This window comes from Ahaetulla prasina, chromosome 13, assembly GCF_028640845.1.
Source record: "Ahaetulla prasina isolate Xishuangbanna chromosome 13, ASM2864084v1, whole genome shotgun sequence".
In the NCBI taxonomy this organism is placed as follows: Eukaryota; Metazoa; Chordata; class Lepidosauria; order Squamata; family Colubridae; genus Ahaetulla; species Ahaetulla prasina.
The window spans coordinates 16,855,337-16,879,834 of NC_080551.1; the positions used below are offsets into that span (position 1 = coordinate 16,855,337).

Genomic DNA, 24,498 nt, shown 5'->3' on the forward strand with positions numbered 1-24,498 from the left:
AGCTTGGGATGTCTGTAGTATGATTTTTTTTTAAAATTAGGATGGTGAAGGTGGTGCAATCAAAGTGCCTGTGTTTTGTGTTTTTCATTTGCACTATTGTGGTTGCCATCTTTGTTTTTTTTAACCACACTCTTTGGCCACCCCTTTTGAGGATAATTGTTAATAGTTATTCCAGATTGATTACATGCCTCACTCAAAGGAAGACAATGGGTAGTATTTACTGAATGTTTGAATTTGCTGTGATTTGTGGCTTAGCTTGAATATGACTAGGAGTAGGTTATTCAATAAAACCCTGTCTCAACATGTTGTTGTTGTTAGTTGCGAAGTCGTGGCCAACCCATCGCAACCCCATGGACAACATTCCTCCAAGCCTTCCTATCCTCTACCGTCCTCTGGAGTCCATTTAAGCTCATGCCTACTGCTTCAGTGACTCCATCCAGCCACCTCATTCTCTGTCATCCCCTTCTTCTTTTGCCCTCAATCTTTCCCAGCATTAGGCTCTTCTCCAGTGAGTCCTTCCTTCTCATTAGGTGGCCAAAGTATTTGAGTTTCATCTTCAGGATCTGGCCTTCTAAAGAGCAGTCAGGGTTGATCTCCTCTAGGACTGACCGGTTGGATCGCCTTGCAGTCCAAGGGACTCGCAGGAGTCTTCTCCAGCACCAGAGTTCAAAGGCCTCAATTCTTTGTCACTTGGCCTTTCTTATGGTCCAACTTTCACAGCCACACATTGCAACTGGGAAAACCATAGTCTCAACGCATAGTGTGGACCAAATCAATAATCAATACGTGGCCAGCAGAAATGAAAACTGAAACTCTAGGTGCGAAGATTAAATATTTTATTTACTTTATGAACTTACTCGGTATACAGGCTCTTTTTAAAAAAATAAGATCTGCAACTGTGATATTACTGGGCCATAGATTACAATCTTGCATAAAAAATAATCAGACTTAGGTTGTCATGCTATGGGAGGAAGGCTCTTAAGAGCTAGATAATAGCCTGAAGAGGACAACATGGCAACTGGAGACCGCACTGAATGGTGCATTCGGGAAAACTGGGCATGTGGTAAAACTGGGGCTGTTTCTTCAGATCTTCTTTCTTGATCATCAGGATTTCTTTGGGCAGCTTGGAAAGGAATTTCCTGCCAGCGCAAGGTATGTTCTCCAAAGGGCTGTCCAAGCTGTAGGAGCGGAGTGTTTTTTTCTTGCTTTGAGCTGATAAATTCAAGACAGAAGGCAAGTCGCAGTTGGTCAGATGCCGACTGTTTTCTGTGAAGCTCTCATCCAAATGAGGCTCTTTGGCCTTTGGGATGTATCCGTTCAACAGCGACAAGGAAGAGTTGAGAGACCCTCTCCGAGGCTGGGTCGTTATCCTGCCGAAAGGAGCGATTCTACCTTTTTCTTTCTCGGTGAAAATAGGCGGAGCGATAGCCGCTGCTTTTGAACTGGAGCCGATGAATTGGCTGGGGATTTGGGCCTTCTCCTCTGGGATGAGGAGAGATTGACTGGAGATGTTGACCGCCGTCTGTTGGATGAGGGCCCAGTCTCGCTGAATATCCTCTCGCGTGGTGAATTGAGACGTTACCGTGAAGCGGATGATCAACTTCTCCTGAATGGTTGCCGGGATGACAAACAGCTTGCCTGATTTGTTCAGGTCTTTTAAGAGCTTCTCGGTCATCCAATTGGGACCCTGTTTGGGAAAGAAGGAGTTTCTCAGGATAGTCATTGAGAAAGAATCTTTAAGATACATACACATGTACCACTGAAAGACAGTATTAATCCTGCTTTGTTCTCCAAACACGACAAACCCTCTGAAGTTAACTCAAAAATTCCATTTTTTGGAGCACCAGCAGCCCTGGCAAAAAGCTAACAAGTCTGGCCAGCCAGAAGATGAATAGTTGTCTGCCACACCTATTCATCTCCGCCCCCTGCCTTTTATCCCCAGAGCTAGGGTGGGGCTTCACTAGCAGCGGTGGCTCTTCCATCTCAAGGACCGGCCCATAGATTTCCACTGCTCTCCTCTCCTCTGCCTTCTGCGCATCCACGCATCAGGCACTGGATGCAGCTGTTCCTCTTCTTCCTCATCAGCCACCTCCAGACAAAACAACTTGACGCTGGCCTGATGAGCTGGAATTCAGTGCCCATCATTCCCCGCCAGCATGGGAACTGAAGTCCAATGCACAGAGAAGGAAGCCCATTACAAGAGAATGGCATAAGTCATAGTAAAATACTATAGGAAAATGTTACCTTTAGACGAAAAACTACTAGTCCGAGATGCCTCTTAGCTGGGATTTCAAACAAGGGGTTGTTTCTGAGCAGTGACTCAAAATACTTGGCCATTTCAGTCCCCTGGGATTTCCGAAAACAAAGTCGATAATTATTTTCAATAACACAGCTATGGTGACAGTCTACAGGGTTGCCCCATTATTTGTAGGAGAACAGATTGCTCCATATAGGTAGTCCTTGACTTACGACCGCAATTGGGCCCCAAATTTATGTTGCTAAGTGAGACAACAGCCTCCTGTTGTGCAGTAGAGCACAGTTAGCTATTGGGGACAAAGTATTCTTATTTACATTTATTTTTCTAATTCACCTACATGTCTGACATGCTCCTGAAGTTTTTTCACACCAAATGAGCGAATCACAAACCAGAGTTTTAGAGAGCGAAACCTTCGGCTCAGCGGGATTTGCCAATTCTGCAAAGAAAAGCATGATAATGTTTAATAAGAATAAATCATTAATAATAATGATAACAAGACTCCAAGGTCCCTTCCAAGTCTGTTATTCTGTTATAACGGCTCAGATAAAAGGGAAGAGGTGGGCAGCTGTGTGGAATTTATTGTTGAATTGAAGGATTGTATGGCACAGTTCATAAGGCTGGCCCCAATCATGGTTTGTTCAACCATGGTTTATTTCATGCATCGCAACTGCATAATTGCACAATAACTCAATACACTAGCTCGAAAGCAAGAAAACTACCCTATCACTTAGCAACAGTTCTGATCCAATTGGCATGAAATGACAGAAAAGTTGAGCTAGGAAAAGTCTACAAGTTTACTTCACAAATTCCATTCGCTTCTGAATCCCATCCTGATTCCCTTCACTGCTGTTTTTTTTTGGGGGGGGGCATGGGGAGGGGAGGAGAAGGAATTCTGTAGCCTCTTCTTGCTGAAGGATAAGCCGAAAATTCTCACCATGAAATCAGTCGCTGATCCAGAATTTGGATGTCTGAGGTAGACGGGGTTAACACTGAAAGTTTGCTGGAGCTTGTATTTATCTTTAACCCTTTTAGAGGATGAAAAGAGAGAACAAGATAAGCCAATTGGGAAGAACTCCACAGATTGGGCATGTCAGACAGATGAGGGATGGGGAATGTTTTCGGCACTCACCAGAATGCTGTGCAATCAAAGTGAACCATCATCCATTTGGAAGGATTGAAGGTAAACGAATCGGCATATTCAATTCCCTTGAGAAAAAATCGGTATTCTGGACACAGAAATGCTGTTCCAGCATAGGCAGCGTCCACATGAAGCCAAAGACCCTCTTTAGCACCTAGAGAGAAATCATCATCTTCTTTTAACAACCCCATAATCCCTTGCGAGGTGGAGTCTGGGCAACTGAATGGAGCTAGCAGAGTGTTGACTGGCCGGATGCCCTTCCTGTTTGCCAATGCAGAGTTTTGTTCCGCAGTTATATTCTCAGTGTGCCCAGAGAGAGAAATATCTGCCTCTGCTTAGGATTGAACTCACAGCCTCCTGATTGTGAGGCGAGAGCTCTACCTCTAAGCCACCGCACCACTCCTAGCACCTGGAGAGAAATCTGTGTCAAAAACAAAATCCCATTTTATTGGATGGCTGATCATATGCAAACCCCCAAAGGACATTGGTTAATTGGTTGGTTAAATTTCTTTCCTGCCTATCTCACCATGGGGATAATCTAGATAGCTTATAATAATAGCAAGAAAATGAAAGCAGTGTGAACAAAACAGAAGTAAAATAATAAGTAACGAAAACGAACAAGAGATTATATCCATATGATAATCAAAAAGATGGACGGGTGGAAAGCAGAGTGAAAGAGGAGCAGGGCACCAGCTCAGGAATTCTGGGAGTTGAAGTCAGAGGTGGCATTCAACTGGTTCGGACCGGATTGCCCGTACCGGTAGCGGAAATCGCTGATGGGCCTGGCCACCCACCCCGTCTCTACGGCATCCTATTTAGGCACGTTTTTGAGGCTAGGCGCATGCACGGAAGGCACACACTCCAGCAAAGCACATTCCTAGAAGGATGGGCGCATGTGTGGACACGCATGTGCTCACATTTGCGAACCGGAAGGAGCTGCCTTGAGAAATCTCTCTGAAAGATCCTGAAACATTTATCTTCTTTTTTTTTAATATTTTTATTTTATTTTTACTATATAAAGAAAGAACAATAGTTTCAATGTCTATATAAATAGTGTGTTGTCTGGTTACAGTCTGTGGAACGAGCTTCCCCCTGGACTTCGACAAATACCTAACCTTCGGACCTTTCGCCGCGAACTTAAGACTTATTTGTTTCGTCTTGCTGGACTGGCTTGAATTTTAATTTCAATTTTTAGCTGATTTTATGGGGTTTTAATTTTATATTAACTTTTAGTGTTACTTGTATTTTAATATTAGGCCAAATTTAATAAGTTTTTTAATGTTTGTTTTTAATATTGTATGTATTGCTGTATTTTTATTGTGGCTGTAAACCGCCCTGAGTCCTTTGGGAGAAGGGCGGTATACAAATTAAAATATTATTATTATTATTATTACAGTTATTATTATTACAGTCATCATCATCATCATGTTCATTAGTAGTGATCATATAATAACCGTGTTTTCTCAACCTAATATTAATACAAAATTGCTAATGCTAAATCCTATTAATAATAAACATATCGTAATAAACCCTCATGGTAAAGTTAATCCTCCTCTTATCATTTTAAATGTTTTAACTTCTGTTTCTGTTATTTAACCATTGATAAAAACGAATCCCACGTTTCAAAATATTCCGTATCTTCCTTCTCTTTAATTTCAAGTGTTAATCTATCCATTTCTGCACATTCTAGTATTTCGTTTTATGGTGGCGGTGAAAATAGAAGGGAAGTCCCGTTGATCACAAGGAGCCACCCAAACATTTATCTCCTGCTTCCCTGATCTGCCCTGGGAGACCAGGGATCTGAGAATACAGGTAGACCTCGACTTACAATAGTTCGTTTAGTGACCGTTCAAAGTTACAACGGCACTGGAAAAAGTGACTTGCGACCGTTTTTCACAGCTACAGACCAGCATGACCCCATGGTCACGTGATTTACATATTTATTTATTATTTATTTATTTATTTATTAGATTTTTATACCGTCCTTCTCCCGAAGGACTCAGGGCGGTGTACAGCCGAAAAGATAAAAACTCAGAATATATACAATTAAAACAAAAAATTTAAAACAGAGCATATTAGAAAAAGGCCGACATTAAAAATTTTAAAAATTTAAAAATTTAAAAATTTAAAAACCCTAACACAATAAAACCCCAATTAAAATTAATAAAACTATTAAGCCAGTCCCGCTTGAATAAATAAGTATGTTTTTAGCTCACGGCGAAAGGTTCGAAGATCAGGCACTTGGCGTAGGCCAGGGGGAAGTTCGTTCCAGAGCGTAGGAGCTCCAACAGAGAAGGCCCTTCCCCTGGGGGCTGCCAGCCGACATTGTTTGGCGGACGGCACCCTGAGGAGACCCTCTCTGTGAGAGCGTACGGGTCGGTGGGAGGCATGAGGTAACAGTAGGCGGTCCCATAAGTACCCGGGTCCTAAACCCTGGAGCGCTTTAAAGGTGGTAACCAAAATCTTGAAGCGCACCCGAAAGACTACAGGAAGCCAGTGCAGACTGCGTAGCAGTGGTGTTACGTGGGAGCAACGAGTGGCTCCCGTTACTACTCGCGCAGCTGCATTCTGGACTAACTGCAGCCTCCGGGTGCACCTCAAGGGCAGCCCCATGTGGATGCTTGACAACTGACTCACTCATTTATGATGCTTGCTGTGTCCCAGGGTCACGTGATCCCCTTTTGTGACCTTTCTAACAAGCAAAGTCCATGGCGAAACCAGAATTCGCTTAACAACTGTGGTACTTATTTAATACCTGCAGGGATTCACTTAACGATCGTGGCAAGAAAAGTCAGAAAAATGGGGCAAAACTCCCTTAACAAAAGGTCTCACTTAACAGCATAGATTTTGAGCTCAGTTGTGGTCGTAAGTCGAGGACTGTCTGTACTCCGAGGAGAAGCAGACTTAGTCCACAACTAGACTTCCCAGGAAGGACCTTTTAGATAAGTGGTGTATAATTACTTACATATCGGACCTAGTTCTGAAAGGCAGTCAAAAGCACACACACCAGTTGTTCCCAGAGTGGCACAAACCTAGACAAAACCAGAGATTTATTAAAATATTTTGAAACAAATACATTAGAAACTTAAATAAAAGGAGGGGAGTTGGTGAAAAAAGGGTCCTCTCCTCTCCTCTCTCTCTCCCTCTCCCCTGCCCTCCCCATTCCTCTCCCCTCCTCTCCTCCACCCCTTTTCCCCTCCTCCCTCACCTTTTCCTCTCCTCTCCCCTCTCCCATTCTTCTCCCATCCCCTTATCCTCTCCTCCTTCCCCTTTTCCCCTCTCCCCTTCCCCATTCCTCTCCCCTCCCTTATTCCTCTCCCTTCCTCCCCTCCACCCCTTTTCCCCTTCTCCCCTTTTCCTCTCCTCCTTCCCTTTTCCTCTCCTCCCCTCCCCATTCCTCTCCTCCCTTTTCCTCTCCCTCCCCTCCCCATTCCTCTCCCTCCCTTTTCCCTCCCAACTCCCTTTTCCTCCCCTCCCTTTTCCTCTCCTCTCCCTCCTCTCCCCATTCCTCTCCACTCCCCATTCCTCTCCCTCCTCTCCTCCACCCCTTTTCCCTTCTCCCTCCCTTTTCTCTCCTCCTTCCCTTTTCCCTCTCCTCTCCCCATTCTTCTCCTTTTCCCCATTCCTCTCCTCTACCCCTTTTTCCCTCCCCTCCCCTTTTCCTCTCCTCTCCCCTCCTCTCCCCCATTCCTCTCCCCTCCCCTTTTCCTCTCTTCTCTTCAATGCACCAGGCTTTGGCCCATAACAACAAATTATCTATACAGAACTTATATTTGACAATGTATTAAAGACCATTCAGTCTATCTCAGTGCAATTAGCTCTTTCCCCTATTCGTGGGTTTTTAATTTTTTTCTCTATTTTTGTACTTCAGTTTTCTGCTGGCCGATGTACCTGCTTTCTCAGATCAACCGCTTATGGTATTGCCCTTTGAAAAAAGGGACGATTTTTAGGAATTAAACATACTACAAAGAATGATATTTATTTGTTAAATGTACCACCAACCCATCTGCCGATGGCCATCAATGCAGGTCGTAAGTAACTTTTTTTTTTGTAACTTTGAACTTTACTCCTAAGTCGAGTAAACTTAAAGGCAATTTTCCCTTTAACTCTTGTGATAGGGTAGCAGGAAAAATCCTTGCCTGCTTTTCAGATGGGATGGAGCAATTGTCATATAATAATAATAATAATAATAATAATAATAATAATAATAATAATAATAATAATAATAATAATAATAATAATAATAATAATAATAATAATAATATTTTAATTTGTATACCGCCCTTCTCCCGAAGGACTCAGGGCGGTGAACAGGCAGATAAAATATAAATACACACAATAATTTAAAAACAACCCTTAAAAACTAATTTAAATGCCCAAAAGCGTTAAAAACATACTCCCTGTAAAATAACACAATTTTAAAACCCATCCAATAAAAATAAAAATCAGGCTAGTCCAGCCATATGAAATAAATAAGTTTTAAGTTCGTGAAAGGTCCTAAGGTCAGGTAATTGTCGAAGTCCGAGGGAAGTTCGTTCCACAGGGTGAGCTCCCACAGAAGGCCCTCCTGGGGCCGCCAGTCGACACTGTTTGGCTGACAGCACCCTGAGAGTCCCTCTCTGTGGGGCGTGCGGACGATGGGAGATAGAAGCCGGCAGTAGGCGGTCCCGTAGATAGCCGGTCCTAAGCCATGGAGCGCTTTAAAGGTGGTAACCAATACCTTGAAGCGCACCCGGAAAGCAACAGGTAGCCAGTGCAGTCTGCGCAGGATAGGTGTTATGTGGGAGCTCCGAGACGCTCCCTCAATAACCCGCGCAGCCGCTTTCTGAACTAGCTGAAGTCTCCGGGTGCTCTTCAAGGGGAGCCCCATGTAGAGAGCATTGCAGTAGTCCAGGCGAGAGGTAACAAGGGCATGAGTGACTGTGCATAAGGCATCCCGGTCCAGGAAGGGCCGCAACTGGCGGATCAGACGAACCTGATAAAATGCTCTCCTGGAGACGGTCGCCAAATGGTCTTCAAAGGACAACCGGCCATCCAGGAGCACGCCCAAGTTGCGTACCTTCTCCATCGGGGCCAATGATTCACCCCCGACAGACAGCCGCATCTGCAGCTGACTGTACCGAGGTGCCGGCATCCACAGCCACTCCGTCTTGGAGGGATTAAGTTTGAGCCTGTATCACCCAAAGAGCGAGAGAACAAACGACACTTACAAAAATAGGCACCAGGCCACGGTTTCGGTCCTCCTGCATCGCTTTGCTCAGGGTTTCCCCTCTCAGGGCAAAATCCTCATCGACTGGCAGAAACCTCACTTTCACGAGGGAAATCAAACCTGCCTTTTCAACGGAGGAATGAGCCTGGATAAAGAAGACACAGATTGGAGACAATCGGGTTGGATGAGGACAGAATGCAGAACGTCCAGTATTGGAGCAGCCACAACTTCTGGAGGCAACTTCTGTTCCACTGGTTAATTGTTCTCAATGTCAGGAAATTTCTCCTTAGTTCTAAGTTGCTTCTCTCCTTGATGAGTTTCCTTCTGTTATTTCTTGTCCTGCCCTCAGGGGCTTGGGAGATGGTCGAGATGACATCATAAGAGTCCAATTAAAGGCAAGATACATATGATGGTAGTAGGTAAATGTAAGCACCTGATGACTATATGTGTGTGTGTGTGTGTGTGTGTGTGTGTGTGTGTGTGTGTGTGTGTGTGTGTGTGTGTGTGTGTGTATTTTTTTTCAGGGGTGCCAGGATAAAACTGCATCCATTCCTGTCTGAATCTCAAGTGCCTTTAAACCCACCATTCCTAGGCAAGGCTGCCCCCTGCTGTTCAAAAGGTATATATGGGGAAACACACAATAATAAATAATGAAGACTTTACGAGTTGGTTAGCTAAACCCTTTTTTTTAAATTTGCATTTATATCCCGCCCTTCTCCGAAGACTCAGGGCGGCTTACACTATGTCAAGCAATAGTCTTCATCCATTTGTATATTATATACAAAGTCAACTATATATATATATATATGTGCTTATACCTCCTAACATTTACTCATATATATGTTTATATGTTTATATACTATATAATCTTTTTGTATGATGTTGTGACAAAAATAAATAAATAAATAAATAAACTTATTGCCCCCAACAATCTGGGTCCTCATTTTACCTACCTTATAAAGGATGGAAGGCTGAGTCAACCTTGGGCCTGGTGGGACTTGAACCTGCAGTAATTGCAGGCAGCTGTGTTAATAACAGACTGTCTTAGCAGTCTGAGCCACCAGAGGTCCTGGTTGCTTGTCCTGTTGCCATCTGAGAACACAGCCGCATGAAAGGGGGAAAAAAGCCTATGCGCCAGGCTTTAATGTATTTGCATGTGTGAAGGGGTGACGTCCATGTGACAGATATGAATAGGAAGCAGGAAGTAAGGGACGGAAGCTTAGCAAAGAGAGATCCAGCCTAGAACTAAGGAGCATTTTCCTGACAGGGAGAACAATTAATTGGCGGAATGGGTTTTGCCTCCAGAAATTGTGGATGCTCCATCACTAGAGGTTTTCAGGAAAAGATTGGACGTGCGTTTGTCCAGAATGGTATAGGGCAGTGATGGCTAACCTTTTTAACCATCGCATGCCTGGGTGGGTAGGTGGGTCGTCTGAATGTGTGTCCAGACTCATAATTCTATGCGCCCCACCCTCACGCATGCAACCCCCCCCACTCCCCACTATCCTGGCATGCGATGGCGTGGTAGGCCAGTTTTTCTCTGTCACCTGGCTCCAGAGCCTTTCTAGGAGTCTGGGGAGGGCAAAAACGGCCTTCCCCACATCCCGGAGGCCCTCTGGAGGCCAGAAACGACCCGTTTGCCAACTTCTGGTGGGACCGGAAGGCCCATTTTTGCTGTCCCCAGTCTCCAGAGCCCCTCTAGGAGTCTGGGGAGAGCAAAAAACGGCTTTCCCTACCCCTCCGGAGGCCGAAAATGGCCCATTTGCCAACTTCTGGTCCGAAGCCAGAGCTGAGCTTGCGTGCCCACTGATATGGCTATGCATGCCACCTGTGGCACACCTGCCATAGGTTCGCCATCACAGGTATAGGGTCTCCTGCTTGAGTGGAGGGTTGGACTAGATGGCCTTTAGGGCCCCTTCCAACTCTGTTATTCTGTATTCTATTCTGCATTTCTAGGGCAGGGTTATGGCCACCATCATTTTTGGCTTCTGTTCCCTGCCTCTGTTGACCATGATTATTTTTCCCCAGATTCCAGTTAAAAACTTAAAAGTTCACACAGAATTATATGCAACAAGAACTCACCTGATCAGAAGCATATGCAATGAGGCGAGAATTCAGAATGGAATCATCCACATCTGGCTCAGAGGTTTTCATTTCGAGGATTTTATTCTTTCTGGCTGCTAGGAGAGCGATCAGGGTGGATTCACTAACTGTGCTCTGCAGGGAGAAGGTGGAGAGGAGAAAAACCTCTAACAATAGCTTATATTTGAGGTGGAAAATATCCTAGTCCATCCAAATGCCAAGATGATCCTAAGACTATATTCAAATGTCATAATTTAAGTTGCAGTCTCCTTCCCATTTTTTTTCATCAAACGTTTGCTGACTTTCTAACTGCAAGCAGTATAGAACACTTAATCTTAGAGCAATATTAGGCATACTTCATTCCTCCAGATATTTTTGGACCATAGTCCTTGGAATGGAATGAAATGGAATGGAATGGAATGGAATGGAATGTAGGGTAGGGTAGGGTAGGGTAGGGTAGAACAGAACAGAACAGAACAGAACAGAACAGAACAGAACAGAACAGAACAGAATAGAATACTTTATTGGCCAAGTGTGATTGGACACCCAAAGAATTTGTCTTTGGTGCATAAGCTCTCAGTGTACATAAAGAAAAAATAAAATATATATTCGTCAAGAATCATAAGATATATCACTTAGTGATAGTCATAGAATAGCGATCAAATCATACTAGGAAGCAGTAAAAACAATATAAGTTGTAAAGATACAAGCAACATGGATATAGCCATAAGTGGGAAGAGATAGGTACTAGTAAGGATTAGAAGCAGAATAGTAACACAGTTTTAGTAGTTAATTTGACAGTGTTGTGGGAATTAGTTCTTTAGCAGAGTGATGGCATTTGGGGGGGAAACTGTCCTTGTGTCTTGTTGTTCTATAGTGTAGTTTTGAGGGTAGCAGCCAGAAACAATTTATGTCCAAGATGTGAGGGGTCTGTAGATATTTTATTTGCCATTGCTATGCAGAATTGAAGGCTGAAATATCTGGAGAACTTCAGACTGCATGTCCTATCTCGTTCCAATGACAGTCTATTCGTCACAAACAATAATATTCACTTCTCAAAACACTCCGTTTGTACTCTGTCTGTGGTCTCTGCAAGGATCTGATTGGGAAATCTTATGACACCAATAGTTCCTGGCTGAAGGAAGATTGATGACTTCCTGCAGATCAGCCACTATTCCTCAACTTATAACCACATTTGGGTCCAGAATTAGCATTGCTAAGCAAAGGTGCTAAAATGTATAAACTTTCATTAAAATTTGGAAATGGAAGAAGAACAAGTTTTTTAAAACATATGATAAAATACGTTTAATCTAAAAATAGGTTATAGTATGTAGATACAGTGATACCTAGGTATTAATCATTAATTGGTTCTGGGAGATGTGATGAGTACCAAAAATGATGAGTACCAAATTTTTCCCACAAGGAATAATGTAGTGAGTCACAAGGCAGCTGACACTGACAGGTTCAAGCCTGTGCATTGAGTACCAAACAAACAATGAGTATTGGGGCAAAATTTCCCTATCAGAATGGGCTGAGTACCCAATTCGATGAGTTTCAAAGCGGTTGAGTACCAAGGTACCACTGTAGAACAATGGGAAAATATGAAAGAATTGAAACTTACATTGTGTTATAATCTGATATAACCTCAAAATGACGCTATAGAGCACTGCACACCAGAACAACTAGACACAAGGACAGTTTTTTCCCGAACACCATCACTCTGCTAAAAAAATCATTCCCTCAGCACTGTCAAACTATTTACTAAGTCTGCACTACTATTAATCTTCTCATCGTTCCCATCACCCATCTCCTTCCACTTATGACTGTAACTTTGTTGCTTGTATCCTTATGATTTATATTGATATTGTTTCCTGATTGCTTATTTGTACCCTATGACTATCATTAAGTGTTGTACCTTATGATTCTTGATGAACATATCTTTTCTTTTATGTACACTGAGAGCGTATGCACCAAGACAATTCCTTCTCTGTCCAGTCACACTTGGCCAATAAAGAATTCTATTCTATTCTATTCTGTTATAGAGAACGTTCATAAAATGATGTACTGTTATTATACCACACCAGAAAAGAATTTATCAAGAAGATATAAAGGCATTTTAAATTTATATTGGGACTAGAGATAGATGGCCTCTAAGATTCTCTCCAATTCCATGAATCTATGATTTCTAACCTTCCTGCATGTGAGTTTTGGAATCTGTAGCTCCAACATATTTGGAGATCACCAAATTGGCCGAAGGAGTACCAGATGCAGCCACATGTTCTAAGCAGGCTAACTCACTGTTCACTCCAGGAGTTTGATTCTGACTGGCTCAAGGTTAATTCAGCCTTCCATCCTTCCGAGGTCGGTAAAATAAGGACCCAGATTGTTGGGGACAAACTGCTAACATTATAAACCCCTTAGAGAGGGCTATAAAGCACTGTGGAGCGGTATATAAGTCTAAGTCAGCGGTTCTCAACCTGTGGGTCGCGACTCTGTTGGGGGTCGAATGACGATTTGCCAGGGGTCACCTAAGACCATCGGAAATATGGGACGTATACTTGTGAGTCAAAGAATCGCGCTCCAATGGTTGACTCCACAAGCCAGCTGCAGGCTCCTCAAATCGCTAGCCGAATTCGGCTTCAGGCGTGATGAATTAAAAAAGAGAGAAATCTTTGCTCTGATGTCTCCCTCTCAAGCCAGCTGCAATCACTCCCAATCGCTAGCCTAATCTGGCTTCAGGCGTGATAAACTTAATAGGGGAGGAGTCTCCGTTTTAATGCCTCCGTCCTCAAGGCAATCGCAAGCAGTTCAGATCGCTAGCCAATACGGCTTTAGGCGCGATAAATTCAAAATGAAAATAATGTTATGGTTGGGGTCGCCACCTCGTGGGGAATTGTATTAAAGGGGTCGCCACATCGTGGGGAATTGTATTAAAGGGGTCGCAGCACTATAAAAGTTGAGAACCACTGGTCTAAGTGCTATTGCTATGCTCAGATTAACAACAGTGAACCTTCAGAATCAGTCACAGCGCGGTGAATAGATAGTGACGCACATTAAATCACTCACTCAATCAATCAATTCATCCACTCATTTACCTGCAAGATGCCACCACCTTTGCCACCTGGATGATAATGCAAGAATGTTTCCGGAAGACCCATCATTTGAGCCAACCAATCCATCACGTTCATTTCCAGTTCTGTGCAAGCTGGACTGGATGCCTTAGGGGAAGAAAACACAGTGGGGGCAGTGGTGAAATCCTCTGCAAATTGCCACCGGTTCATTGCCCACGCATGTGCGGTGCACACCAGATGCACAGTGCACACATGCGTTCACAATGCACACCAAATGCATGCTGCAGACACATGTGCAGTCCGCACCAAACATGTCAGTGGTGGGTTTCAAATTTTTTTACTACTGGTTCTGTGGGTGTGGCTTGGTAAGTGTGGCATGGCTTGGTTGGCGTGGCAGGGGAAGGATACTGTAAAATCTCCATTCCCACCCCACTCCAGGGGAAGGATACTGCAAAATCCCCATTTCCTCCCGATCAGCTGGAACTCGGGAGACAGAGAATAGATGGGGGTAGGGCCAGTCAGAATTTTTACTGCTGGTTCTCCAAACTACTCAAACCTGGACATCAGGCTTCACAAATTTTAGACTCTATTTTAGGTCTTCTCTTATGATTGCGTCTATGGGTCTCCTATATACACAGGTCACCGTTGTTATATTTTTGGCACAAGTCCCACAGCAGTTGTTCCTTACACACAGACTGGCCCCCAATATTTACTGCAATAATAGTCATTTGTGAACCTAAAAAAGTCCTTTGTGGGGTACAGGTAGTCCTTGACTTACAACCACAACTGAGCCCAACGTATCTGTTGCTGAGTGAGTCATTTGTTAACTTTGTCCCATTTTTACGACCTTTCTCGCCGGTTGTTAAGTGAATCACTGCCGTTGTGAGGTTAGTGACCCAGTTGTTAGTCTGGCTTCCCCATGGACTTTGCTTGTCGGAAGGTCGCAAAACACGATCACATGACTCCATAGGACATTGCCCCCATCATAAATACGAGACAGCTGCCCAGCGTCTGAATTTTGATCAGGGAGATTTTGCAACGGTCATAAGTGTGAAAAACGGACATAAGTCGCTTTTTCAGTGTAATGTTGACCCGTCACTAAACGAACTGCTGTAAGTCAAGGGCTACCTGTACACATACGGCCCCAGGTGGAAATGAGTCCCTCAGTACGGTTCGGATGTTTCATAGGTTCGGTAGAGAATGCAGCTTACGTGTCTGTGGGGAAGGGTAATTATGTCACTGCAAGAGAAGGGAAACATCTCACAAAGCAATGGGTTTCCCCATTTGTGGGCACTTGTTTACTTGGGAGAGAAACTGCCTGTCATGTCATGCCCGCTACCCACTCCCTGCTTTCATTCCTAACTAGCTTTTCATTTCCTTCTGCTTGGCTTCTGAATAAGCCCTGGAGTTTTGCCAGCTTGCAATTTTCACGTAGGGCTTTCCTGTCACGTAACACACAACTCAAGAGTAACTCAGCTCCCTGGCTTTGCTGGATATCTCGTCATCGGGTTAAGCAGAAACCAGTCTCCTCGTGGGGACCCTTTCCTAAAAAGTTTGTCAGGAAGAATGATTGGTAGACAAATATTCTGAATCATAGGGTGAGCAACCTAGACCAGGGGTCTCCAACCTTGGCAACTTTAATAATAATAATAATAATAATAATAATAATAATAATAATAATAATAATAATAATAATAATAATAATAATGATGATGATGATGATGATGATGATGATGATGATGATGATGTTTTAATTTGTATACCGCCCTTCTCCCGAAGGACTCAGGGCAGTGAACAGGCAAATAAAATACAAACAGAAACAAACACAATAATTAAAACAACCCTTAAAAAACTGATTCAAATTTGCCAAAAAATTTAACATAACATTACACCTCATAAGAATTACAAAAATTTAAAACCCATCGAAATTCAATTAAAAATTTAAAATTTAAAATTTAAAATCAGGCCAGTCCAGCCATACGAAATAAATAGGTTTTAAGTTCACGGCGAAAGGTCCTAAGGTCAGGTAGTTGTCGAAGCCCAAGGGGAAGCTCGTTCCACAGGGTAGGAGCCCCCACAGAGAAGGCCCTCCCCCTGGGGGCCGCCAGTCGACATTGTTTGGCTGACGGCACCCTGAGGAGTCCCTCTCTGTGGGAACGCACCGGACACTGGGAGATAGAGGCCGGCAGTAGACAGTCCCGTAAGTAGCCCGGTCCTAAGCCATGGAGCGCTTTAAAGGTGGTAACCAATACCTTGAAGCGCACCCGGAAAACAAGACTTAAGACTTGTGGACTTCAACTCTCAGAATTCCTGGCTGAGGAATTCTGGGAGTTGAGGTCCACAAGTCTTAAAGTTGCCAAGGTTGGAGACCCCAACCTAGACAGAAGAACCGGCTGGTGAAATTCAGCCGGTTCTAACCTGCTCGGGCGAACCGGTAACGCCAGTGGTGGGAAGCTCCGCCAACCCGCCCAGACTTCATCGCATCCTGTTTTTGACCATCTGCGCATACACAGAAGGCTCTGAGCATGTGTAGAGGAGGCGCACGCTCACATTTGCGAACCAGTAGCAAAGGTAAGTGAATTTCACCCCTGAACCTAGATATTGCTTTGTTATTTATTAAGGCAGGAGTTTCTAAAAAAAAAACCCCATGTTTGGAGTCGGTTTGAAACAGAAAGCAAAGGCAAAACACCTGGCATTCTCTACACCAGCTCAATGCTTTTCAAACTTGGCAAAGCTATGTGAACTTCAGTTCCCAGAATTCCCCAGTTACTATGCTTTGAATGTTATCTCTTTTCAGCTAACTTTCAGCTAATTCTCTCTTTCTTTTCTTATTTAGTTTAACCACATGGAAAGTTTAAGGAATGTTATAGGCCAGGGGTGTCAAACTCAAGGCCTGGGGGCCGGATCCAGCCTGCAAGGTGTTTAGATCTGGCCCATAGGGCCGCCCTGGAAATAGCGAAGGATTGGCCCGTGGTGCCTCTGCCAGTAAAAGGGAGCTGGTGAGGGCCGTGCACGGACCTCCCAAACTCCATTTTCTCTGGCAGAGGGTTGCAGGATGCCGTCCCAGCCGAAAACAGAGCTCGGGAGCCCGTTTTTGCTGGCAGAGCACTCGGGCCACCACAGGTGTCCCCCAACACCAGTGACATCATGCTGGCCATGCTCACCTTGGCCCCCGAGGTCAAACACAAACCACTGAGTGGCCCTCAATGAAATCAAGTTTGACACCCCTGTTATAGGCAATTGATCAAGGTTGACTCAGCCTTCCATCCTTCTGAGGTGGGTAAAATGAGGACCCAAATTGTTGGGGGCAATAGGCTGACTCTGTAAACCGCTTAGAGAGGGCTGTAAAAGCACTGTGAAGTGGTATATAAGTCAAAGTGCTATTGCTATCAATCCATGGTGTTTGTACATTATGACTATACAAACACTGAACGTGTGCAAAATGACCTTAAGCACTAGAACCGATCAAGTACAAATTCTTTGATCTCACGTTTGAGACGCTGGGGTTTTGAGCAGAAGATCTTAATGCTGGAGTTACTTACCCAAGTAAATCCCAAACAGTTAATAGCATCTGCTAGCATATCTCCAAGGAGTGAAGGCCAGGAAGTCAAAGCTGGGAAATAGGCATGCATTTGTGGGCTTTGCCAATGGACAACCTAAAAGAAGAGAGGAGCACGGAAAAATACGATGAGCTGGTCCAGCATGAAATGAAGACGATGGCAAGAAAGGCAAGACAATGTAAATAAACTGTCCAGGCAAAGGAAAGGAAACTTTGTCAGGACTCTTATTTTCCTTTGCCCTCCCGTAATGAAAAAAAATTGCTTGAACAGCTGGCAATCCTTGGCTAATCGTGCTCTGGATTGGAAAGTAATCTATGTCAGAATTCCTATCAAGGAACACAGGGAAGTTGGAACACATCCTGAATGAAGACAAGAGCAAAGTGTGTGCATAATGCTACCAAGAAAATTACATAGCTGCATTAAAGACCTTAGGTCAACTGGAAGGAGATGTTGCCTTTAATCTAGAAGGTAAATTGTAATGCAACAGATAATTGTACAACTATGAGCTGCGGTGGCGCAATGATTAGAGTGCTGTACTGCAGGCTACTTCTGCGGGCTGCCAGCTGCCTGCAGTTTGGCAGATCGAATCTCACCAGGCTCAAGGTTGACTCAGCCTTCCATCCTTTCCGAGGTGGGTAAAATGAGGACCTAGATGGTTGGGGGCAATTGGATGATTCTGCAAACAGAGAGGGCTGTAAAGCACTGTGAAGCTGTATATAAGTCTAAGTGCTACTGCTATCAGATCTCATAGCCAATGATACAACAATATGCTTCACTTATGTGAGCAGGAACTATCTAGCTATCATCCAGTAAGAACTTCTTTGAGTTTGGGGCAGTGTTCGCTCACATGGGTCCTCTCCAGATGTGTATTTGGGAGTTCCTCCGTGACATTGGAAGACTGTTGGGAACTTGGGAAGGATGACTTCAAAAACCAGTAAAGATGGCTTGATTACTGTCTTTCAAGAAGGCTGAGATTTTAGCCATCTCAGCCAAATTAGAAACTTTCAATATCCATTCTTCTATTGTGGGTACTTCTTTTTTCTTCCAATATTGTCCAATTAACAGTCTTGCTGCTGTTATTAAGTTCAAAATCAATTTCGTCTCAATCACTGTACAGTCTGTTATTATTCCCAAAAGGAAAAATTGCGGCACGAACTTTATCTTCTTCTTTATCCAGAAAGACTTAATTTTCTTACAAGTCCACCATACAAGAAAAATATTTAAATGAATGGAAGAACTGGATTGATTATATTCAAAATAGATATCAGATTAAGAAATTTCAGACTGCCTTTGAATGAAGGATGTTGTTTTTGATTTTAACGGAAGAAGTCAGGTTATGTGAATGAGAAGGATTATAATTGTGTTAGATTTTAAAATTTTAATGTATGACTGTTTGTTTATTGAACTATACCTTGTGTTTGCTCCGGGAAGTCAGGAGGGAGGGGGGTTTTGGAGGGAGGGGGGAGGGAGGGGGGAGGGGAGGGGAAAAATTTAATTGTTTTTGTAAAACTTTTTCAATTAAAAAAACAACAACCAGTAAAGATGGCCAATTGAATGTAACAGACAGTTACACTCGTTTAAGGATGACACCGATCTCGATCAGACCAACTGATGGTAATTGTGTTGTAAAGAGAAAACAGTTCTCTTCTGTTCTGATTTGTCGTATCTAACGACGGTGTGTGTGTGTGTGTGTGTGGCATTGAAAGTGGCTCAAGAAAGAGTCCGTTATTTTGTCACTGTTATCAAAACATATCTGATGCTGGTTGCAGGGCTGAATTGGCACTGGCATTCAGATCAGCTGTATAAAGATAGAAGAGATAGCTCAAGAAAATCACCCAAGTTTTTTCTTCTCCATTTTAAAAGAGCCCTGAGAAATCAGATTGTCCTCTTCAGTTCCAAGTATTACTCTTAGAGGTGAACTGCCAAGGCGTAAAAAGGTAGTTCCACTGAGAAGCCAGCAGAATACATATCTGCAGCTAGATCCTTTATTTCGGTTAGAATTTCTCTTCTCCATCAGATATCTGGGATATATGATTAGGGGACTGGAGGCTAAAACTTATGAAGAACGGTTGCAGGAACTGGGTATGTCTAGTTTAATGAAGAGAAGAACTCAGGGTGACATGATAGCAGTCTTCCAATATCTCAGGGGTTGCCACAAAGAAGAGGGAGTCAAGATGTTCCCCAAAGCACCTGAAGGTAGGAAAAGAAGCAATGGGTGGAAACCAATCAAGGAGAGAAGCAACTTAGAACTAAGGAGAAATTTCCTGACAGTGAGAGCAATTAATCAGTGGAACAACTTGCCTTCAGAAGTTGTGGATGTTCCAACGCTGGAAGTTTTTAAGAAGTTGTTGGGTAATCATTAGTCTGAAATAGTATAGGGTTTCCTGCCTAAGCAGGGGGTTGGACTAGAAGACCTCCAAGGTCCTTTCCAACTCTGTTATTCTATTCTATATGTTGCTAAGGATCATCCGTGGAGCAAAAAAACAACAACACAAAACTCCTGCTCAAGCAGGAGACCCTGAAGAAGCTTCTGGGATGAGAAGCGAAACGACTTCAAAAAGAAAAACAGGAAAGTCCAGTTGCCTTCTGAAAAAGTACCCATTTGGGACAGGAGACCCTAGGTACCATTACAGACAAACGGTTGCCCAATCTCTTCTTAAAAACAAAACAGCGACTGGGTGAATTAGGAATGGGAAATAAGTACAGTAGATTTCTTTATTGGCCAAGTGTGATTGGACACACAAGGAATTTGTCTTCGGTGCATAAGCTCTCAGTGTACATAAAAAGACAAGATACATCCATCAAGAATCCTAAGGTACAACACTTAATGATAGTCATAAGTTACAAATAAGCAATCAAATCATACTAGGAAACAATATCCATATAAATCGTGAGAATACAGCAACAAGTTACAGTCATAAGTGGGAGGAGATGGGTGATGGGAACGATGAGAAGATTAATAGTAGTGAAGACTTAGTGAATAGTTTGACAGTGTTGAGGGGATTGTGATGGCGTTCGGGGGAAAACTGTCCTTGTGTCTAGTTGTTCTGGTGTGCAGTGCGCTATAGTGTTGTTTTGAGGGTAGGAGTTGAAACAGTTTAGGTCCAGGATGTGTGTCACCTTTTAAAAGTTTGTGCTGTGACTCCCGTCATCCCTGATCATGGGGCCAGGCTTGCAAATTGATAGGGATCAGGATCCGACTGTCTGGGTCCACCAAGTAGGAGAACTAAACAAGCCACTGATTTCTGCTTGTTGACTGTATATGTATATGATATGTATATGTATAATGTAGAGTAAGGTTCTCTAGTTCTCCATCCTTTCCATTCTGCCCGTTGGCCTTGCTGGTGAGGGCTCTAAAGCAGGGGTCTCCAACCTTGACAACTTTAAGACTTGTGGACTTCAACTCCCAGAATTCCTCAGCCAGCTTTGCTGGCTGAGGTATTCTGGGAGTTGAAGTCCACGAGTCTTAAAGTTGTCAAGGTTGGAGACCCCTGCTCTAAAGAGCTGAAGTCACATCACATCTAGAGAATGCTAGGTGGGAGACCGTTCCTTTACAGGGACCTCTTTTTCTCACCAATTGCACACCTGTCCTTACCCCAGGCATAATGATGTTCTCTATGTCTCTGAAGATATTATCCCAGCTTTCTGGCTCCAAGGGGGCTCCGTCGGGCAACTGATCTCTCATGTAACCAGGTTGCACATCAGGATATACCCGCCTTTCCCGGATGTTGGTGAGGTAATGGCAAATGTAGTCCACCATCTCTTTCCCTAGGAAGCGGGAGCAAGGAGAGCTCACAAACACCATTCCTGCCCACTGGGGACATTTCATACATCCATGTTGCGACTGCCATAGTTTGCACATATAGTACGATAATAAGCATCGATAGAATCTCCATGAGATGTTTGCCCACTGCTGTACTACGAGCTAAAGAGGAAATGAGTAGGCTGCAGTCTTGAGGCACACATGCTCTATAAGATTTATAGAAAGGTTTATTTCTGAGTAAATCTACATACATACACTGTACAGTGTCCAATCTCATGAGCAGCCAACCATAGAATAGAATAGAATAGAATAGAATAGAATAGAATAGAATAGAATAGAATAGAATAGAATAGAATAGAATAGAATAGAATAGAATAGGGGAGGGGAGGGGAGGGGAGGATACAGTAAAGTAGGGTAGAGTAGAGTAGGGTAGGGTAGGGTAGAATAGAATAGAATAGAATAGAATAGAATAGAATAGAATAGAATAGAATAGAATAGAATAGAATAGAATAGAATAGAGTAGAGTAGAGTAGAGTAAGGTAAGGTAGGGTAGAGTAGGGTAGGATACGATAAAGTAGGGTAGAGTAGAATAGGGTAGGGTAGAATAGAATAGAATAGAATAGAATAGAGTAGGGTAGGGTAGGGTAGGATAGAATAGAATAGAATAGAATAGAATAGAATAGAATAGAGTAGGGTAGGGTAGGGTAGGGTAGGGTAGGGTAGGGTAGGGTAGGGTAGGGTAGGGTAGGGTAGGATACGGTAAAGTAGGGTAGAGTAGAATAGGGTAGGGTAGGATAGAATAGAATAGAATAGAATAGAATAGAGCAGAACAGAACAGAACAGAACAGAATAGAATTCTAGAATTCTAGAAAAGATACGTTCATCAAGAATCATAAGGTACAACACTTAATGATAGTCATGGGGTACAAATAAGCAATCAAATCATACTAGGAAACAATCAATATCAATCGTAAGGATACAAGCAACAAAGTTACAGTCATGCAGTCATAAGTGGGAGGAGATGGGCGATGGGAACGATGAGAAGTTTAATAGTAATGCAGCCTTAGTGAATAGTTTGACAGTATTGAGGGAATTATTAGCAGCTAATGAATGAAAAAGAATTTACCTATAAGAAATCATGCCTACCTTTGGGGCTGCAAAATAAAGAAGAGAAGGCCTTTGCTCCTTGAAGAGTTGGTGGGATCTGATTACCATCAACTCCAGCTAGTACGGCAAGGAGTTGCAATCAGTTGATGTATGGCAATATCTGAGAATCATACATCACTGTGTCACGGCCAGTGGAGCAAGGCAGAAATAAGTTCTGCCATCCCCTTCTAAGATGGTTTGAACAATTAGTTCTTCAACCCCACTTCATCATCTTCATTGGCTGGTGCTGATGTCCTTGAAGTCCAAAACCTCTGCAGCAGGGGTGAAATCCAGCAGGTTCTGACAGGTTCTGGAGAACCGGTAGGGGAAAATTTGAGTTGTTCGGAGAACTGGCAAATACCCCCTCTAGCTGGCCCCAGAGTGGGGAGGGAATGGGGATTTTGCAGTATCCTTCCCCTGGAGTGGGGTGGGAATGGAGATTTTGCAGTATCCTTCCCCTGCCACACCCACCAAGCCATGCCCACAGAACTGGTAGTAAAAAAAAATGGATTTCACCACTGCTCTGGAGGACACATAATTGAGCTCTTTGGGCGAAGTCTGGACTATCATAAGATGCTCCTAAAAAAATTGCAGGTAAACTACAAAAGCAGCAGCCTCCTTCTCTTAGACCCTGTGTGCACCTGGTTTAGACAGGTGCCTTCGTTTTTAAACACGGGCATTTGATTTCTGCAACTGTCAATAATTGAGTGGAGTTACCCAATCCTGTTCAAACAATGGAAGTGAGCTGAAAGCAATGGGAATCGGTTGTTCAAATCTCCTTCTGTGCCCCTTCCCAGACTCACCTCTCCATCTGTATTCTTCGTGGTCCATGTGGACTCTTACAAAGACTGCCTCTTTCTCTAATGGTTATCCGTGGACCGCAGACAGCTATTTGCTCAGCTGAGTCGCCTTCATCCTGCAGCCTTTTATATCTTCTATCAAACTTTACGTCAGCAAATTATTAGGAAATCAGCTTGTGATGAAACCTCCCCGATTTGCTTCTCTTCCTGCAGCTCGTTTAGCAGTCTTTTGATATTCAGCAAATTGGAGTCCCGTTCATTATATTACTACTACAGCAGGAGACAACACACAGCCTGGCCAATAACAAATAGTAATGGTGAAACTAGTCAGTCGACTCCAGGCACAAAGATAGCACGGAAGGGCATTAAACTGTGTGAGTCCAACTGTTTGGGTATTGAAAATAAATTCAGTAATCGTCTTCTAGGAAAATGTTGTATAATTAAATCACGGAAGACAAGGTTTGGTTGGTTTTAGTTGATGCCATGTTTGGGAAAGAGAGAGAGACAGACAGAGCAAAATACCAAGGAAAATAGCCCAAAGATTATTCAAAACAGTGTCCAGAAGCTGCCCAAACTTGTGAAAAGATACACACAATCAGAGAAAAGAGGATGAGTGAAACCCAAAGTCTAAAAATATCCATCAGGAAACAGCAATCTAGATAAGCTTACCCCACAAGTAAATACGTTGTCAATGTCTCTCAGGATCTCAACAGTTTTCTATTATCTTAAAATGTGACATGAATGCGATGCTAAAAATGCTTGTGAGATATAACCATACTTATTATTCCAACATCTTACTACATATTGTTCTTTCCACTTAACTTGGCCCTCTATTCTGGCAGGAGCAGACACTGTTTCCTTCTTACAATATGAGAACGAAAGAAGAATTTGCAGGGTAAGAGATCCAAAATATAATTTCGTTTCTCACACATATATCTTAAATTTCTTCTAGAAACAGATGACAATCCCAGCTCTTTTCTTATTGCTTATTGCTTATTGCGGGGTTCTCCAAATTTGGCAATTTTAAGACTTTCCACACTCAGTGGCTGGCTGGGGAGTTGAAATGCACAAATCCACAAGTTGCCAAGTTTGAAGATCCCTGCTCTAGACCACGCAAAGGATAAATGCCTTTCTTTCTAGAGACTCCATTTATATCCAACATACCTTTAGAGAACGCCATTAAATTTCTGTTCCAAAAAAAGAGATAAAGATTTTGGATTTACGCTTTGCTGTGAAATTATAGCTCGATTGTTTTATTTTTAAACAAAGTGCTCACCTCTGGTTTATCCCTTCCTAATTGTATCCTTCATACTTTTGCATAATTTCCTCTTATTTCACCCAAGGGACCGGCCATCAGAATTTGTTCTCCTTCTGAGGGCTCTAGATTGGACGAAAAATGACATAGAAATCAAGCACACAACTCTATCATGTGCAAAGCCACGAATTTCATCAATGAAGCTCGTGAAATTCAT

At 43.1% G+C, this 24,498-nt stretch overlaps 1 protein-coding gene across 3 annotated transcripts; it reads right to left on the reverse strand.

Annotated features, from left to right (window-relative positions):
• Positions 1 to 827: 827 nt before the first annotated feature.
• HDC (histidine decarboxylase) lies at positions 828 to 23,241 on the reverse strand. Of its 3 annotated transcripts, XM_058156166.1 has the most exons (12): positions 23,030 to 23,241; positions 20,913 to 21,085; positions 17,300 to 17,413; positions 13,782 to 13,904; positions 10,687 to 10,821; positions 8,606 to 8,749; positions 6,361 to 6,427; positions 3,387 to 3,549; positions 3,192 to 3,282; positions 2,595 to 2,693; positions 2,245 to 2,346; positions 828 to 1,687 (listed from the first exon to the last, which is right to left on the reverse strand). In XM_058156166.1, exons 1-12 carry the CDS (start codon positions 23,055 to 23,057, stop codon positions 986 to 988), a joined length of 1,941 nt encoding a protein of 646 aa, XP_058012149.1. In that variant the 5' UTR covers positions 23,058 to 23,241; the 3' UTR covers positions 828 to 985. The 3 variants fall into 3 exon arrangements, with proteins under 3 accessions (XP_058012149.1, XP_058012150.1, XP_058012151.1); XM_058156167.1 differs by lacking the exon at positions 20,913 to 21,085; XM_058156168.1 differs by lacking the exons at positions 20,913 to 21,085; positions 23,030 to 23,241 and adding an exon at positions 22,227 to 22,272.
• Between the last annotated feature and the right edge of the window lie 1,257 nt (positions 23,242 to 24,498).